The sequence below is a fragment of the Oryx dammah genome, unplaced genomic scaffold (assembly GCF_014754425.2).
Source record: "Oryx dammah isolate SB20612 unplaced genomic scaffold, SCBI_Odam_1.1 HiC_scaffold_21, whole genome shotgun sequence".
Lineage (NCBI taxonomy): Eukaryota > Metazoa > Chordata > Mammalia > Artiodactyla > Bovidae > Oryx > Oryx dammah.
Genome location: NW_024070205.1, coordinates 5,055,581 through 5,075,845, shown reverse-complemented (window position 1 = coordinate 5,075,845; position 20,265 = coordinate 5,055,581). Strand labels below are relative to the sequence as shown.

General features: G+C 37.3%; 1 protein-coding gene across 1 annotated transcript in view; it reads right to left on the bottom strand.

Moving 5' to 3' along the window:
- Nucleotides 1–2,585: 2,585 nt before the first annotated feature.
- The window catches only part of LOC120880392 (membrane cofactor protein-like), a 59,130-nt gene continuing 41,450 nt past the window's right edge, over nt 2,586–20,265 (bottom strand). Inside the window, exons 7-11 of the mRNA XM_040263724.1 lie at nt 8,672–8,719; nt 4,686–4,739; nt 3,660–3,695; nt 2,991–3,147; nt 2,586–2,912 (exon numbers count right to left, since the gene is read on the bottom strand). Of these exons, the coding sequence (XP_040119658.1) occupies nt 2,774–2,912; nt 2,991–3,147; nt 3,660–3,695; nt 4,686–4,739; nt 8,672–8,719 (434 nt within the window). The 3' untranslated portion in view covers nt 2,586–2,773. The remainder of the gene's footprint in view (nt 2,913–2,990; nt 3,148–3,659; nt 3,696–4,685; nt 4,740–8,671; nt 8,720–20,265) is intronic.

The window sequence follows — 20,265 nt, the reverse complement described above, 5'->3', positions numbered from 1 at the left end:
GAAGTTGGCCAGTTCTATGAAGAACTACAAGCCCTTTTAGAACTAACACCCCAAAAAGGTGTCCTTTTCATTATAGGGGACTGGAATGCAAAAGTAGGAAGTCAAGAAACATCTGGAGTAACAGGAAAATATGGCCGTGGAGTACAGAATGAAGCAGGGCAAAGACTAATAGAGTTCTGCCAAGAGAACACACGGGTCATAGCAAACACCCTCTTCTAACAACAGAAGAGAAGACTCTACACATGGACATCACCAGATGGTCAACATCGAAAACAGATTGATTATATTCTTTGCAGCCAAAGATGAAGAAGCTCTCTACAGTCAACCAAAACAAGACCAGGAGCTGACTGTGGCTCAGATCATGAACTCCTTATTACCAAATTCAGACTCAAATTGAAGAAAGTAGGGAAAACCGCTAGACCATTCAGGTATGACCTAAATCAAATCCCTTATGATTATACAGCGGAAGTGAGAAATAGATTTAAGGGACTAGATCTGATAGACAGAGTGCCTGATGAACTATGGAATGAGGTTCGTGACATTGTACAGGAGACAGGGATCAAGACCATCCCCACGGAAAAGAAATGCAAAAAAGCAAAATGGCTGTCTGGGGAGGCCTTACAAATAGCTGTGAAAAGAAGAGAAGCAAAAAACAAAGGATAAAAGGACAGATATACCCATTTGAATGCAGAGTTCCAAAGAATAGTAAGGAGAGATAAGAAAGCGTTCCTCAGCAGTCAATACAAAGAAATAGAGGAAAACAATAAAATGGGAAAGACCAGAGATCTCTTTAAGAAAATTAGAGATACCAAGGGAACATTTCATGCAAAGATGGGCTCAACAAAGGACAGAAATGGTATGGACCTAACGGAAGCAGAAGATATTAAGAAGAGGTGGCAAGAATACACAGAAGAACTGTATGAAAAAGATCTTCACAATGGTGTGATCACTCACCTAGAGCCAGACATCCTGGAATGTGAAGTCAAGTGGGCCTTAGGAAGCATCACTATGAACAAAGCTTGTGGAGGTGATGGAATTCCAGTTGAGCTCTTTCAAATCCTGAAAGATGATGCTGTGAAAGTGCTGCACTCACTATGCCAGCAAATTTGGAAAACTCAGCAGTGGCCACAGGACTGGAAAAGGTCAGTTTTCATTCTAATCCCAAAGAAAGGCAATGCCAAAGAATGCTCAAACTACTGCACAATTGCACTCATCTCACACGCTAGTAAAGTAATGCTCAAAATTCTTCAAGCCAGGCTTCAGCAATACGTAAACCGTGAACTTCCAGATGTTAAAGTGAGTTTTAGAAAAGGCAGAGGAACCAGAGATCAAATTGCCAACCTTCACTGTATCATGGAAAAAGCAAGAGAGTTCCAGAAAAACATCTATTTCTGCTTTATTGACTATGCCAAAGTCTTTGACAGTGTCGATCACAATAAACTGTGGAAAATTCTGAAAGAGATGAGAATACCAGATCCAAGGAGATCCAACCAGCCCATCCTAAAGGAGATCAGTCCTGGGTGTTCATTGGAAGGACTAATGTTGAAGCTGAAACTTCAATACTTTGGCCACCTGATGTGAAGAGCTGACTCATTGGAAAAGACCCTGATGCTGGGAGGGATTGGGAGCAGGAGGAGAAAGGGATGACAGAGGATGAAATGGTTGGATGGCATCACCAACTCAATGGACATGAGTTTGGGTAGACTCTGGGAGTTGGTGATGGACAGGGAGGCCTGGCGTGCTGCTGTTCATGGGGTTGCAAAGAGTCAGACATGACTGAGCGACTGAATGGAACTGAATTGAACTGATTGATAAGACTGTATAACTTTTATTCTATATTTTGTTAATGTGGTGAAGCACAGTGATTATTTAGCAGATGTTGAACCATCCTTGCATCACTGCTACAAATTCTACTTGATCACAGTGTGTGATCCATTTAATGTTTTGTGGAATTCTGTTTGTTAAGGATTTTTTGTGCCTATGTTAATCAGGTTTATTAGCCATGACTTATTCTAAATATTTCATTAAACTGTGAATCATTTCCTTACAATTTGAGTTTTATGTTTAAAACCTCCATTTTCCTTAAACAGTATGAATTTGTGCACTTTTTAAATTCTCAGTCCTCTGAGCAGACTGGTTTCCTTTTTACAGATCAAGACAAAACTAATGAGACGCCTTGTAAATCCTATTCCTTACAGTAATTTTAACCCCTTCAGTTTCACTGCCACTTAGCAAATTAAGAAAATATAAAGGGAAATAAAATAATGCTGCTTTTAGTTCTTCAGTATAACATAAATAACAACTCTAAGTGAAATCAGTTTTTAGCTACACAGCTTCTTACAATGACCTAAGTTATACAGACAAATGGAGATCTTCATCATAATAATTGTAGTGAATATAAATGCCAAATTCTTCACAGTGAACCATTTAAAAGTTCATCTGGGCCACTAGTCCAATCCAGGGAGGAGGGTATACCTAGGGTGGGAAAAACCCCATAACCGTCCATGATTTGCTGTAGAAGTTAAACCTCAAACTCCACAGAAATTTTTCTTACCGTCATAGTAGCTGAAAAAATTCTGCACAAATTCCTCTTGTTGTAGTGATATTAAAAGCAGCTAAAAACATTTCTAGTAATGAAATGAAATTCAGGCAGTGTACTCATGCAGGCACATTAAAAAACATATAGCATGCAATACAGAAGACAAACAAAAACTGCACAAAAATATGTCCAAAGTAAAGAGGCTAGAATAAGTTAGAGGAAATGTGTTTTGATTTACCCTTTCATCTCCTTCTCCTTTTTCTGCTGCTTCTCTTTCTTCTTCTCCTTCATCTCCTTTTCCTTCTCCTTCTTCTCCTTCTCTTTCTCCTTCCTCTCCTTCTCTTTCTTCTCCTCCTTCTCCTTCTCCTCCTTCTCCTTCCTCTCCTTCTCCTCCTTCTCCTTCATCTCCTTCTCCTCCTTCTCCTTCCTCTCCTTCTCCTCCTTCTCCTTCCTCTCCTTCTCCTTCTTCTCCCTCTCCTCCTTCTCTTTCATATCCCTCTCTTCCTTCTCTTTTAGTTCCTTTGCCTTCTCTTTCATATCCTTCTCTTCGTTCTTCCCACTGAAAAGACATCTGTATAGGCACGTACAAACTACTATAACAGCAACAACTACAAGAAAACAGGAAACAAATGACATGTGACGCTGAAAACTAACTACCAAAATTCCAAACCAAGCAGAAGAAATCAATGTTAGTTATGTTTATTTCTGACCATTTCTATCATCAGAAAATACTAATTTATTTAGGCCTATGTACATTTACATTCCATCTTGACTCTTCAGTATGTAAATCCAGCCCCCTGGAATCACTTGAACAGTTCACAGTAAGTTAGAGCCCTTACTTAATTTAGAAAATTATCCAAAGCATATTTGGGAAGTAGACTCACATGACCAATGGTCATGGTCATCTCCATGTATTATTTAGGGTTTGTTACTAAGAGGACATGTAGAATATAAAACAATATACAGTCACCAACATAAGGCAGTATATCATAGAAAAGGTCAGGTATTATTAGACTGTTCTACTACAAAAACTATAATAACTGAACATCATTGAAGAAATGCACATCTCATCTTCATATTACATCTTTATTTAAGTGGTATTAAAATTTGAGATACTCACTTGCAGTAAGAATAGCCAAAGCAATGATTCCTGCATCTGAGAAAAAATTTTTAAAGTTTTGAAGAACACATATGGATCCCACATAGCAGCTATACTTTAATTTTAATCAGACCATCTAAGAACTACAGCAAAAATGTTTATCAATCAAGTTTGAGCATGACTGCTGAGTACATCCAAGTCACTTTGATCACAGAACCCTTTTAAATAGATTCCAGGTACAGGATCCATCTTGTTAAACTCTTAACAGGAACCTCCCTTTTCACTGTGTTGTGCTGTAGCTTTTACAGGTTATTGTGTACAGCTTATTAGGGGCTTCCTGAGTGGCTCAGTCGGAGAAGGCAATGGCACCCGACTCCAGTGCTCTTGCCTGGAAAATCCCATGGACGGAGGAGCCTGGTAGGCTGCAGTCCATGGGATCACGAAGAGTCGGACACGACTGAGTGACTTCACTTTCACTTTTCACTTTCATGCATTGGAGAAGAAAATGGCAACCCACTTCAGTGTTCTTGCCCGGAGAATCCCAAGGACGGGGGAGCCCATTGGGCTGTCATCTATGGGGTCGCACAGAGTCGGACATGACTGAAGCGACTTAGCAGCAGCAGCAGCAGCAGCAAGTGGCTCAGTGGTAAAGAATCTGTCTGCCAATGCAGGACATGCAAGAGATAGGGTTCAATCCCTGGGTTGGGAAGATCCCCTGGAGGAGGAAATGGCAACCCACTCCAGTGTTCTGGCAGGCTTACAGTCCATGGGGTCACAACGAGTTGGACATGACTTAGTGATTTAGCACACAAGCACACCAAGACTATTAGAATTCACTAGATTAGAGAAAATTACCTACATGTGTCTATATATCCCACCACTTAACATGTCTTGGTATCTGCATCAATAACACAATTGTAAATGTCAATTATTACTAATTATTTGTGACACATTGTTTCTTCCCTACCTACAAATGATTGAACCATGATGTTTCCATATAGAAATCTAAGGTTTCATAATGCAGGTTATTAATAATCAAAATAATACCTAAATCCTCAAAGTCTTCAAGTGATGGTATTTCTTCACTGGGATTGGGATATCCTAGGGGGGAAAATTGGAAATAAGTTAAAAGGAAGACTAAATAAATCTTAAAGATCTATAAATTCATTGCTGTTGGTTTTGTACCTTTTTATAATTCATAATTATAATTTAATTTCCTTATAAATTATATTAATGTTTCTCATTCAAAGTTGCATCATTAAATTTTATAAACTTTTATTTTACCTTATATTATGTTACTATATTCAAGGCCATTAACATTCTTCTTCTGGTCTGTTGATAGTCCTGTGACTAACTCTATGTACAGCAAGCAAATTTATCATCAGCATAGTCTCAAAATCAGCCTTGAATTCAATGTGATTCTAGATAAAGGAGGGCTTAAAAGTGATTTAAAAATTGCTCTGGAGTACACTCCTCAACATAATACAGGCCATTTATATAATACTTGTGGCTAACATCATACTCAATGTCAAACGACTAAAACTTTATTTTCAGGTCAAGAACAAGACAGAATTTCTGCATGTGCCACTTCAGGTCAACATAATATTGGAAGTTTGGGTCACAGTCATTATGCAAAAAAGAAGTTAAAAATATCCAGATGGGAAGGAAGAAATAAAATTATCTGTTTATAGATGACATGATCTTTCATACAGAAAGCTCTCTACAGATCACACATACATTCACACAAATGCACACAACTGCTAGAACTAGCACATTAATTCTGCAAAGCTGAAGGATACAAAATCAACACACAAAACACAGTTGTGTTGCTACACACCAACAATGAACAATCCAAAAAGGAAAGCAAGCAAACAATTCAATTAACAATGGCATCAAAAACAGTAAAATACTCAATAAGTTTAACCAAGAAGATAAAAGATTTGTACATTGAAAACTATAAGAAAATTGCTGAAAGTGAAGAAGATTTAAATGAATGAAGGAGATTTAAAAACTTACTAAAAAGCTACAATAATCAAGACAATACTGGCATACAGACAGACATACAGACCGATGGTATAGAATATAGGGCCCAGAAATAAACCCTTGCTCATATGGTCAAATGATTGTTTACAAGGGTGCTAAGAGCATTCAGTGAGGAAAGGGCAGCTTTTCTCAACAAACGATTTTCAGAAAACTAGATATCTACAGGCAAAGGATGGAATTTAACATCTATGTTATACTATACACAACAAGTAATTTAAAATGAGTCGAAAAACATAGGACATAGAACTATAAAACTCTTAGAAGAAAATAAAGAGGACAATTTCATAATATTGAACTGGAAATGATTTCTTAGATGTGACATCAAAAGCACATATAACAAAGAGAAAAATAGATATATCAGACTATATCAAAACTAAAAACTTTTGTGCATCAAAGGACACTATTAATAGAGTGAAAAGCAACTCACAGAATGAGCAGAAACATCTGCAAATAATAAACCTGATAAGGGATTAATATCCAAAATATATCATACACTTCTAAAACTCAACAACAACACAAAGCCATTTTACAAATAGGCAAGAGACATAAATAGACATTTCTCCAAAGAAGATATATAAATGGCCAAGCAGCACATGAAAAGCTGCTCACATTGCCAATCATTACGGAAATACAAATAAAAGCCACAAGAAACTACTTCACATCTGCTAACTAACGTAGATAATTCCAGTTATTCTAAAAACCAGAAATTAACATGTATTGGAAAAGAGGGCAAGAAATTAGAAACTTTTCACTGGTGGGCATGAAAATGGTGCAACCAATTTAAAACATATTTTTGAAATGGAGGACAATATTTTCAGTTCCTCTGAAAATTAAACAAGAATTAACATATAACTCAATAATTCCACTCCATGGTATATACCCACTCCCGAAATTCAAAGCAGGGACTCCAAATAGATACTTAGATGCCAATATTCTGAGAGGCATCATTTAGAATTGTAAAAAGGAAAAAACAACCCAGTATTCACTGACAGATGAAATTACAAATAAAATGTGATATATACAAACACTGGAATATTTTCAGCCATAAAAGGAATAAAGTTCTGAGATAAGGTAGATGAGCTTTGAAGACATTATGCTAAGAGAAATAACTCAGACACAAAAGACACATGCAAAATTCTAATTAAATGAGGTATCTAGGTAAGTTAAATTCATAGATACAGAAATTAGAATAGAGGTTACTGAAGCTGGGATGATGGTTGAGAAAGCAGCATTACTGCTTAAATGGGTATAAAGTTTAGCTTGAGGTGGTGAACAAGTTTTAGATAGTAGTGATGGTTTTACAACAAGGTGAATACATTTAATGCTACTGAATCGGCTGAAGTGGTAAGAAAAATTACATAAATGTTGATCTCAAAACACTTGGAGAAAAGACAAGTTATTCAACAAATGGTGTCACTTTGTCATTGGATGGGGGTTGGGTGAAGTGAAGAGGGATCCAATCTCATTCCATATCATAATAAATTTCAGATGTACCAAAGGATGCAATCAGTATGGTTGATATGTTTGTATAATTTTGGCATGGGGAAATCCTAAAGCTTTTATAAGACAGACACAACACTCATAGCTGTCAGACAAAAGATCCATACACCCAGCTACCTATTAATATACAACTTTTGCACATATAAATGACCTCTGATAGGAGAAGAGTTAAATAAAATATAATGGTGCATATTAAAGTCATCATTTAAAGGGATAAGAATAATTCAAACTATAATCCCAATATAAGACATTAAGTAGAAAAATGCAAGTTTCAGAAAAATGTGAACAGTATGATGTCATTTTCACTGAAGAAAAAAAGAAACAGACACCAAATTAAATGTGTAGCTACACATGTAAGGATTTTGATATACAGAAATAGATACAAAGACACCTTAAACTATTTTTTTTTTGTTTTTTAGTTTTAGTTTTTAAAATTTCCTTAAAATTTTGAAAACATAATAACACATTTTCAGGAGACTTGGAAAATACAGAACAAAGTTACATATAATTCTACTATATATTATAATTATTTTTAAGTAGATAAATTAAGATTTTTAGTTAGAGTTTCAATATCAAAATCTCAAAAGTTAATAGGATGATTAGACAGAAAAGTAGAAAGACAGAGTAGGCCTGAAAAGCACTCTGAGCTGATTCAACATAATCAAATTTATATAATTTTCACACAAAGGCAGGATACAAAGTCTATTCAAGTTCCCATAGACTATAAACCAGGAGACACTGGAACATATCCAGTGACATAAAATAGGTGCAAAAATTTCATGGTTTAAAGGTACTGAAATCATACAGAGTCTATTCTCTTATTGTGGAATTATGCTAGAAATCATTATCAAAACATATTTGAAACTAACCTGCATAGTTTCAAGAGCAATGTGACATTTGCCAAGAGAAATCTTCGACTTAGCCATTTGAAAGCCTCAATGAAGTTAAGACAAAAAACACAGAAGGCAGTTGCAGAGAAGAAAGTATTTAAATGAGAAACTGATATCAAAATGAGAAATTAATATCAAAGATACTTTAGAAAGCCCATCAATTTGGAAATGTCTACTTTTATATGATGAAGACACCCTAAACTATTAAGAGTGATAATAGTAACAGGCTATAGAAAGATAAGAAGAATTCACCTTTTACTCTGTATACATTGGTAATATTTGAAAATTTACAAACATATATTCATATATAAAACTAGTGACTAGTGAAAATAAAGCAAAAAAAAAAGAAAGAAAAAATAACAACCCTCAGAAAATATTTCATATTAAAGGATTTTATAAGTTAAATTAACAATTAAAAATATTTTAGAAACAATAGAAAAATGAACAAAAAATGAATAAATAAATGTAGACAATAAAAGTTCAGTCTCGCTGATTAAAGAAATGAAAATGAAAATAAAATATATGATTTTGCACCCGTATAAAGCAACTTTTGCACCTTATAAAGCTCTTAACTAGAAGTAGGATAAAGAATTACTGAACCTGGATATTTTGAAAGTGGAGTCTTCGTTGGATGAGTTGGCTTGTAACCTGGAAAAATAAATTTGACTCCATTGACCAGCCATATCAATACAAAATTATGAATTTAATTTTGGTTTTTATTCTTTAAAAATTATTTCTTAAAATAAATAAAAACACTGACTCAAAATGTTGCACTTCTCTTTCTGGGTTTAACCTAAATAAATATTTGCACAAGTACATAAGGATATATGTATAAAATGTTCACTACAACTGAGTATTTTATAACGAACATCCTAGTATCAATTAACAATAAATCATAAACTTTATGTTTATTTTTTTAAAATGCAGGTAGTACCATATTCCATACTTCTTTTTCACTAAGGATTTCTTTGACATTTGCTCACATTAGCACATTGAGATCTGACTTAACACCATTAACTCAAATGATCATTATATCTACTACTGTGGGCAAGATTCCCTTAGAAGAAATGGAGTAGCAATCATCGTCAACAAAAGAGTCCGAAATGCAGTACTTGGATGCAGTCTCAAAAATGAAAGAATGATCTCCATTTGTTTCCAAGGCAAACCATTCAATATCACAGTAATCCAAGACTATGCCCCCATCCGTAATGCTGACAAAGCTGAAGTTGAACGGTTCTATGAAGACCTACAAGACCTTCTAGAACTAACACCCAAAAAAGATGTCCTTTTCATTATAGGGGGCTGAAATGCAAAAGTAGGAAGGCAAGAAACACCTGGAGTAACAGGCAAATTTGGCCTTGGAGTACAGAATGAAGCAGGGCAGAGGATAATAGAGTTCTGACAAGAGAATGCACTGGTCATAGCAAATTCTCTTCCAACAACACAAGAGAAGACTCTACACATGGACATCACCAGATGGTCAACACCAAAATCAGACTGATTATATTCTTTGCAGCCGAAGATGGAGAAGCTCTCTACAGTCAACAAAAACAAGACTGGGAGCTAACTGTGGCTCAGATCATGAACTCCTTATTGTGAAATTCAGACTTAAATTGAAAAAAGTGGAGAAAACCACTAGACCATTCAGGTATGACCTAAATCAAATCCCTTATGACTATACAGTGGAAGTGAGAAATAGATTTAAGGGCCTAGATCTGATAGATAGAGTGCCTGATGAACTATGGAATGAGGTTCGTGACACTGTACAGGAGACAGGGATCAAGACCATCCCCAAGAAAAGGAAATGCAAAAAAGCAAAATGGCTGTCTGAGGAGGCCTTACAAATAGCTGTGAAAAGAAGGGAAGTGAAAATCAAAGGAGAAAAGGAAAGATATACCCACTTGAATGCAGAGTTCCAAAGAAAAGCAAGGAGAGGTAAGAAAGCCTTCCTCAGTGATCAGTGCAAAGAAATAGAGGAACACAATAGAATGGGAAAGACTAGAAATCTCTTCAAGAAAATCAGATACCAAGGGAACATTTCATGCAAAGATGGGCTCAACAAAGGACAGAAATGGTATGGACCTAATAGAAACAGAAGATATTAAGAAGAGGTGGCCAGAATACACAGAAGAACTGTACAAAAAAGATCTTCACGACCCAGATAATCATGATGGTGTGATCACTCACACTCACCTAGAGCCAGACATCCTGGAATGTGAAGTCAAGTGGGCCTTAGGAAGCATCACTATAAACAAAGCTTGTGGAGGTGATGGAATTCCAGTTGAGCTCTTTCAAATCCTGAAAGATGATGCTGTCAAAGTGCTGCACTCAGTCTGCCAGCAAATATGGAAAATTTAGCAGTGGCCACAGGACTGGAAAAGGTCAATGCTCATACCAATGCCAAAGAAAGGCAATGCCAAAGAATACTCAAACTACCGCACAATTGCACTCATCTCACATGCTAGTAAAGTAATGCTCAAACTCCTCCAAGCCAGGCTTCAGCAATACGTGATCCATGAACTTCCTGATGTTAAACTGAGTTTTAGAAAAGGCAGAGGAACCAAAGATCAAATTGTCAACGTCCGTTGGATCATTGAAAAAGCCAGAGAGTTCCAGAAAAACATCTATTTCTGCTTTATTGACTATGCCAAAGCCTTTGACTGTGTGGATCACAATAAACTGTGGAAAATTCTGAAAGAGATGGGAATACCAGACCACCTGACCTGCCTCTTGAGAAACCTATATGCAGGTCAGGAAGCAACAGTTAGAACTGGACATGGAACAACAGACTGGTTCCAAATAGGAAAAGGAGTACGTCAAGGCTGTATATTGTCACCCTGCTTATTTAACTTCTATGCAGAGTACATCATGAGAAACGCTGGGCTGGAAGAAGCACAAGCTGGAATCAAGATTGCTGGGAGAAATATCAATAACCTCAGATATGCAGATGACACCACCCTTATGGCAGAAAGTGAAGAACTAAAGAGCCTCTTGAAAGTGAAAGAGGAGAGTGAAAAAGTTGGCTTAAAGCTCAACATTCAGAAAACAAAGATCTTGGGCATCCAGTCCCATCACTTCATGGCAAATAGATGGGGGAAACAATGGAAACAGTGGCTGACTTTTTTTGGGTTTTTTTGGCTCCAACATCTCTGCAGATGGTGATTGCAGCCATGAAATTGAAAGACGCTTATTCCTTGGAAGGAAAGTTATGAGCAATCTGGACAGCATATTGAAAAGCAGAGACATTACTTTGCCAACAAAGGTCCGTCTAGTCAAGGCTATGGTTTTTCCAGTGGTCATGTAAGGATATGAGAGTTGGACTACTGAGAAAGCTGAGTGCTGAAGAATTGCTGCTTTTGAACTGTGGTGTTGGAGAAGACTCTTGAGAATCCCTTGGACTGCAAGGAGATCCAACCAGTCCATCCTAAAGGAGATCAGTCCTGAGTGTTCATTGGAAGGACTGATGTTGCAGCTGAAACTCCAAGGTGAACTTTGGCCACCTCACATGAAGAACTGACTCATTGGAAAAGACCCTGATGCTGGGAGGGATTGGGGGCAGGAAAAGAAGGGGACGACAGAGGATGAGATTGTTGGATGCCATCACTGACTCAATGGACATGGGTTTGGGTGGACTCCAGGAGTTGGTGATGGACAGGGAGGCCTGGTGTGCTGCGGTTCATGGCGTCACAAAGAGTCAGACACGACTGAGTGTCTGAACTGACGAACACCATTATAGATTGCTAGTGATCCTTTGTTGGAGTCTTTCTCTAACTGAGGATAAAAAATAACTGACAATTCTATAAGGAGAGCTTATTTTTATTAAAAAAGGAAAAATCCCTGTAGACTTTACATACGATTTTTCTCATAAAATATTCACTTCTTCTTCAAACAGTAAACTGTATCAGTGTTTAAAAAATCCTTGATTATTGTTCAGTTGCTTTGATCACGTTTGACTCTTTGCCCCTCTGTAGACAGCAGCATGCAGGTCCCCTGGAGTTTGCTCAGATTCATGTTCATTGAGTTGGTGGTGTCATCCAACCATCTCATCCTCTGTCATCCCCTTCTCCTCCTGCCTCCTAACCTTTACCAGTATCAGGATCTTTCCCAATGAGTCAGCTCTTCGATTCAGGTGGCCAAAGTATTGGAGTATCAGCTTTAGCGTCAACAGCATCAGCCCTTCCAATAAATATTCAGGGTTGATTTCCTTTAGGATGGACTAGTTTGATCTCCTTGCTGTCCAAGAGACTCCAAGAGTCCTCCCAGAACCACAGTTCAAAAGCATCAGTTCTTTAGCATTCAACTTTCTTTATGGTCCAGCTCTTACATCTGTACATGGCTACTGGAAAACCATAACTTTGACTATATGGACCTTTGTTGGCAAACGGATGTCTCTGATTTTTATTACACTGTCCAGGTTTTCATAGCTTTTCTTTCAGGGAGCAGGCATCTTAATTTCATGGCTGCAGTCACTGTCCACAGTGATTTTGGAACTGAAGAAAATAAAATCTGTCACTGCTTCTACTTTTATCCCTTCTATTTGCCGTGAAGTGGGGAGACCATTTGCCATGATCTTAGTTTTTTCAATGTTGAGTTTTAAGCCAGCTTTTTCACTCTCCTCTTTAAATTTCATCAAGAGGCTCTTTAGTTCCTCTTCACTTTCTGCCATTAGAGTGGTATCATCTGCATATCTGAGGTTGTTGATACTTTTCTCAGCAATCTTGATCCCAGCTTGTGATTCATCCAGCCTAGCATTTTGCATGATGTGATCTGCATAGAAGTTAAATAAGCAGGGCAACAATACATAGCCTTGATGTACTCCTTTCCCAATTTTGAACCAGTCTGTTGTTCCATGTCCAGTTCAAACTGTTGCTTCTTCCTCTGCATACAGGTTTCTCAGGAGGCAGGTAAGCTAGTCTGGTGTTCCTATCTCTTTAAGAATTTTCCACAGTTTGTTGTGATCCACACATCAAAGACTTTAGCATAGTCAGTGAACCAGTAGGTGCTTTTCTGGAATTCCCTTGCTCTGTATGATCCAAAGGATATTGGCAATTTGATCTCTGGTTTGTCTGCCTTTTCTAAACCCAGCTTCTACATCTGGAAGTTTTCGTTTCACATACTGCTGAAGCTTAGCTTGAAGGATTTTGAACATAACCTTACTAGCATGTGAAATGAGCACCGTTGTACAATGGTTTGAACATTCGTGGCATTGTACTTCTTTGGGATTGAAACAAAAACTGACCTTTCCCAGTCCTGTGGCCACTGGTGAGTTTCCCAAATTTGCTGAAATATTGAGGGCAGCACTTTAACAGTCCCATCTTTCAGAACTTTAAATGGCTCAGTTGGAATTCCATCACCTCCATTAGGTTTGTTCTTATGATGCATCTTGAGGCCCAATTGATTTCACACCCCAGGAGGTCTGGCTCTAGGTGAGTCACCGCAATTGTGGTTATTCAGGTCATTAAGACTTTGTTTGTAAAGTTCTTCTCTGTGTTCTTTCTCCCTCTTCTTTCTCTCTTCTGCTTCTGGTAGCTCCTTGTCATTCCTGTCCTTTATTGCGGCATCCTTGCATAGCATGTTCCCTTGATATCTCCAATATTCGAGACGAGATCTCTAGTCTTTCCCACTCTATTGTTTTCCTCTTTCTTCCCACTGTTCATTTATTTATTTTTTTTTTTATGTTTTTTTTTTTATTTTTTTAAATTAATTTATTTATTTATTTTTAATTTTTACTTTACAATTCTGTATTGGTTTTGGCATAGATTGACATGAATCCACCACAGGTGTACATGCGTTCCCAAACATGAACCCCCCTCCCACCCCCCTCCCCACAACATCTCTCTGGGTCATCCCTGTGCGTCAGCCCCAAGCGTGTCATATCCTACATCAGACATAGACTGGCATTTCGATTCTTACATGATATTATACATGTTTCAATGCCATTCTCCCAAATCATCACACCCTCTCCCTCTCCCTCTGAGTCCAAAAGTCCGCTATACACATCTGTGTCTTTTTTGCTGTCCTGCATACAGGGTCATCATCGCCATCTTCCTAAATTCCATATATATGTGTTAGTATACTGTATTGGTGTTTCTCTTTCTGGCTCACTTCACTCTGTATAATCGGCTCCAGTTTCATCCATCTCATCAGAACTGATTCAAATGTATTCTTTTTAATGGCTGAGTAATACTCCATTGTGTATATGTACCACAGCTTTCTTATCCATTCATCTACTGATGGACATCTAGGTTGTTTCCATGTCCTGGCTATTATAAACAGTGCTGCAATGAACATTGGGGTACATGTGTCTCTTTCAATTCTGGTTTCCTCTGTGTGTATGCCCAACAATGGGATTGCTGGGTCATAAGGCATTTCTATTTGCAATTTTTTAAGGAATCTCCACACTGTTCTCCATAGTGGCTGTACTAGTTTGCATTCCCACCAACAGTGTAGGAGGGTTCCCTTCCCTCCACACCCTCTCCAGCATTTATTGCTTGCAGATTTTTGGATCGCAGACATTCTGACTGGTGTGAAGTGGTACCTCATTGTGGTTTTGATTTGCATTTCTCTAATAATGAGTGATGTTGAGCATCTTTTCATGTGTTTGTTGGCCATCCGTATGTCTTCTTTGGAGAAATGTCTATTTAGTTCTTTGGCCCATTTTTTGATTGGGTCGTTTATTTTTCTGGAATTGAGCTGCAGGAGTTGCTTGTATATTTTTGAGATTAGTTGTTTGTCAGTTGCTTCATTTGCTATTATTTTCTCCCATTCGGAAGGCTGTCTTTTCACTTTGCTTATGTTTTCCTTTGTTGTGCAGAAGCTTTTAATTTTAATTAGATCCCATTTGTTTATTTTTGCTTTTATTTCCAGAATTCTGGGAGGTGGATCATAGAGGATCCTGCTGTGGTTTATGTCAGAGAGTGTTTTGCCTATGTTCTCCTCTAAGAGTTTTATAGTTTCTGGTCTTACATTTAGATCTTTAATCCATTTTGAGTTTATCTTTGTGTGCGGTGTTAGAAAGTGATCTAGTTTCATTCTTTTACAAGTGGTTGACCAGTTTTCCCAGCACCACTTGTTAAAGAGATCGTCTTTAATCCATTGTATATTCTTGCCTCCTTTGTCAAAGATAAGGTGTCCATATGTATGTGGATTTATCTCTGGGCTTTCTATTTTGTTCCATTGATCTATATGTCTGTCTTTGTGCCAATACCATACTGTCTTGATGACTGTGGCTTTGTAGTAGAGCCTGAAGTCAGGCAAATTGATTCCTCCAGTTCCATTCTTCTTTCTCAAGATTGCTTTGGCTATTCGTGGTTTTTTGTACTTCCATACAAATCTTGAAATTATTTGTTCTAGTTCTGTGAAAAATATCGCCGGTATCTTGATAGGGATTGCATTGAATTTGTAGATTGCTTTGGGTAATATACTCATTTTCACTATATTGATTCTTCCGATCCATGAGCATGGTATATTTCTCCATCTATTAGTGTCCTCTTTGATTTCTTTCATCAGTGTTTTATAGTTTTCTGTATATAGGTCTTTAGTTTCTTTAGGTAGATATATTCCTAAGTATTTTATTCTTTTGGTTGCAATGGTGAATGGAATTGTTTCCTTAATTTCTTCTTCTACTTTCTCATTATTAGTGTATAGGAATGCAAGGGATTTCTGTGTGTTGATTTTATATCCTGCAACTTTACTATATTCATTAGTTAGCTCTAGTAATTTTCTGGTAGAGTCTTTAGTGTTTTCTATGTAGAGGATCATGTCATCTGCAAACAGTGAGAGTTTTACTTCTTCTTTTCCAATTTGGATTCCTTTTATTTCTTTTTCTGCTCTGATTGCTGTGGCTAAAACTTCCAGAACTATGTTGAATAGTAGTGGTGAAAGTGGGCACCCTTGTCTTGTTCCTGACTTTAGGGGAAATGCTTTCAATTTTTCACCATTGAGGATAATGTTTGCTGTGGGTTTGTCATATATAGCTTTTATTATGTTGAGGTATGTTCCTTCTATTCCTGCTTTCTGGAGAGTTTTTATCATAAATGGATGTTGAATTTTGTCAAAGGCCTTCTCTGCATCTATTGAGATAATCATATGGTTTTTATTTTTCAATTTGTTAATGTGGTGAATTACATTGATTGATTTGCGGATGTTGAAGAATCCTTGCATCCCTGGCATAAAGCCCACTTGGTCATGGTGTACGATCTTTTTCATGTGTTGTTGGATTCTGATTGCTAGAATTTTGTTGAGGATTTTTGCATCTATGTTCATGAGTGATATTGGCCTGTAGTTTTCCTTTTTTGTAGTATCTTTGTCAGGTTTTGGTATTAGGGTGATGGTGGCCTCATAGAATGAGTTTGGAAGTTTCCCTTCCTCTGCAATTTTCTGGAAGAGTTTGAGTAGGATAGGTGTTAACTCTTCTCGAAATTTTTGGTAGAATTCAGCTGTGAAGCCGTCTGGACCTGGGCTTTTGTTTGCTGGAAGATTTCTGATTACAGTTTCAATTTCCGTGCTTGTGATGGGTCTGTTAAGATTGTCTATTTCTTCCTGGTTCAGTTTTGGAAAATTGTATTTTTCTAAGAATTTGTCCATTTCTTCCAGGTTGTCCATTTTATTGGCATATAATTGCTGATAGTAGTCTCTTATGATCCTTTGTATTTCTGTGTTGTCTGTTGTGATCTCTCCATTTTCATTTCTAATTTTATTGATTTGATTTTTCTCTCTTTGCTTCTTGATGAGTCTGGCTAATGGTTTGTCAATTTTATTTATCCTTTCAAAGAACCAGCTTTTGGCTTTGTTGATTTTTGCTATGGTCTCTTTTGTTTCTTTTGCATTTATTTCTGCCCTAATTTTTAAGATTTCTTTCCTTCTGCTAACTCTGGGGTTCTCTAATTCTTCCTTTTCTAGTTGCTTTAGGTGTAGAGTTAGGTTATTTCTTTGACTTTTTTCTTGTTTCTTGATGTATGCCTGTATTGCTATGAACTTTCCTCTTAGCACTGCTTTTATAGTGTCCCACAGGTTTTGGGTTGTTGTGTTTTCATTTTCATTAGTTTCTATGCATATTTTGATTTCTTTTTTGATTTCTTCTGTGATTTGTTGGTTATTCAGAAGCGTGTTGTTCAGCCTCCATACGTTGGAATTTTTAATAGGTTTCCCCCTATAATTGAGATCTAATCTTAGTGCATTATGGTCAGAAAAGATGCTTGGAATGATTTCGATTTTTTTTAATTTATCAAGGTTATATTTATGGCCCAGGATGTGATCTATCCTCGAGAAGGTTCCATGAGCACTTGAGAAAAAGGTGAAATTCATTGTTTTGGGGTGAAATGTCCTATAGATATCAATTAGGTCTAACTGGTCTAATGTATCATTTAAAGTTTGCGTTTCTTTGTTAATTTTCTGTTTAGTTGATCTGTCCATATGTGTGAGTGGGGTATTAAAGTCTCCCACTATTATTGTGTTGTTGTTAATTTCCCCTTTCATACTTGTTAGCATTTGTCCTACATATTGCAGTGCTCCTATATTGGGTGCATATATATTTATAATTGTTATATCTTCTTCTTGGATTGATCCTTTGATCATTATGTAGTGGCCTTCTTTGTCTCTTTTCACAGCCTTTGTTTTAAAGTCTATTTTATCGGATATGAGTATTGCCACTCCTGCTTTCTTTTGGTCTCTATTTGCATGGAATATCTTTTTCCAACCCTTCACTTTCAGTCTGTATGTTTCTCTTGTTTTGAGGTGGGTCTCTTTTAAGCAGCATATAGAGGGTTCTTGTTTTTGTATCCAATCGGCCAGTCTTTGCCTTTTGGTTGGGGCATTCAATCCATTTACGTTTAAGGTAATTATTGATAAGTATGATCCCGTTGCCATTTGTTTTATTATTTTGGGTTCGGGTTTATACTCCCCTTTTGTGTTTCCTGTCTAGAGAATATCCTTTAGAATTTGTTGGAGAGCTGGCTTGGTGGTGCTGAATTCTCTCAGCTTTTGCTTGTCTGTAAAGCTTTTGATTTCTCCTTCGTATTTGAATGAGATCCTTGCTGGGTATAGTAATCTGGGCTGTAGGTTATTTTCTTTCATCACTTTAAGTATGTCTTGCCATTCCCTCCTGGCCTGAAGAGTTTCTATTGAGAGATCAGCTGTTATCCTTATGGGAATCCCCTTGTGTGTTATTTGTTGTTTTTCCCTTGCTGCTTTTAATAGTTGTTCTTTGTGTTTGATCTTTGTTAATTTGATTAATATGTGTCTTGGGGTGTTTCGCCTTGGGTTTATCCTATTTGGGACTCTCTGGGTTTCTTGGACTTGGGTGATTATTTCCTTCCCCATTTTAGGGAAGTTTTCAACTATTATCTCCTCAAGGATTTTCTCATGGTCTTTCTTTTTGTCTTCTTCTTCTGGGACTCCTATAATTCGAATGTTGGAGCGTTTCATATTGTCCTGGAGGTCTCTGAGATTGTCCTCATTTCTTTTAATTCGTTTTTCTTTTTTCCTCTCTGATTCATTTATTTCTACCATTCTGTCTTCTATTTCACTAATCCTATCTTCTGCCTCCGTTATTCTATTATTTGTTGCCTCCAGAGTGTTTCTGATCTCATTTATTGCATTATTCATTGTATATTGACTCTTTTTTATTTCATCTAGGTCCTTGTTGAACCTTTCTTGCATCTTCTCAATCCTTGTCTCTAGGGTATTTATCTGTGATTCCATTTTGACTTCAAGATTTTGGATCATTTTCACTATCAATATTCGGAATTCTTTCTCAGGTAGATTCCCTATCTCTTCCTCTTTTGTCTGGTTTGGTGGGCATTTCTCCTGCTCCTTTACCTGTTGGGTATTCCTCTGTCTCTTCATCTTGGTTATATTGCTGCGTTTGGAATGGCCTTTTTATATTCTGGTAATTTGTGGAGTTCTCTTTATTGTGGAGCTTCCTCACTGTGGGTGGGGTTGTATCAGTGGCTTGTCAAGGTTTCCTGGTTAGGGAGGCTTGTGTTGGAGGTCTGGTGGGTGGAGCTGGGTTTCTTCTCTCTGGAGTGCAGTGGAGTGACCAGTAATAGGTTATGAGACGTCTAAAGTTTTGGAGTAACTTTGAACTGCCTGTATATTGAAGCTCAGGGGTGTGTTCCTGTGTTGCTGGAGAATTTGTGTGATATGTCTTGCTCTGGAACTTGTTGGCCCTTGGGTGGAGCTTTGTTTCAGTGTAGGTTTGGAGGCATTTGATGAGCTCCTATTGCTTAATGTTCCCTGAATTCAGGAGTTCTCTGATGTTCTCAAGCTTTGGACTTAAGCCTCCTGCTTCTGGTTTTCGGTTTTATTTTTACAGTGGTCTCTAGACTTCTCCATCTATACAGCACCAATGATATAGTATCTAGGCTAAAGATGAAAGGTTTCTCCACATTGAGGGGCACCCAGAGAGGTTCACTGGGTTACATGGAGAAGAGAAGAGGGAGGGGGTAGTTAGAGGTGACTGGAATGAGATGCGGTGAGATCAAAAGAGGAGAGAGCAAGCTAGTCAATAGTCACTTCCTTATGTGCGCTCCATAGTCTGGACCTCTCAGAGGTATTCACGGAGTTATACAGGGAAGAGGAGAGAGAGGAAGTAGACAGAGGTGGCCAGGAGGGTAAGAGAGAGGAATGAAAAGGAGAGAGACAGGTCCAGCCAGTAATCAGTTCCTTAGGTGCTCTCCACCATCTAGAACACACAGAGAATCACAGAGTTGGATATAGAAGAGATGGGGGGAGGGGGGAGAGACAGAGGCCACCTGGTGGAGAAAAAGGAGAGTCCAAAAGGAGGAGAGAGTGGTCAAGCCAGTAATCTCGCTGTCAGGTAAGATTGGGTTATGAAATGTACAAGATTGACAACAAAAACCGAAAAGCAAAGATTAAAAACCTAGAGTAGAGGTTAGATTTTCAAAAATACAATGTTAAAGAGACGAAGCAGAAGGAAGAAAGAAAAAAAGAAAAAAGATAAATAATAATAATAATATTAAGAAAAAGAAATAAGGGGAAAAAAAATAAGGAAAAAAACATATATAAGAAAAAAACAAAAACAAAAACCCAAGATTAAAAAAGAAATACCAACAACAACCACGCAAAGACTATATATGGTGTTTGCTTTAAAAAAAGTAGAGTCTTTTTTTTTTTTTTAAAGTAATGGTTATAGAAATATAAAGTAGAGAAATAGAAGACTTAACAGTTAAAAA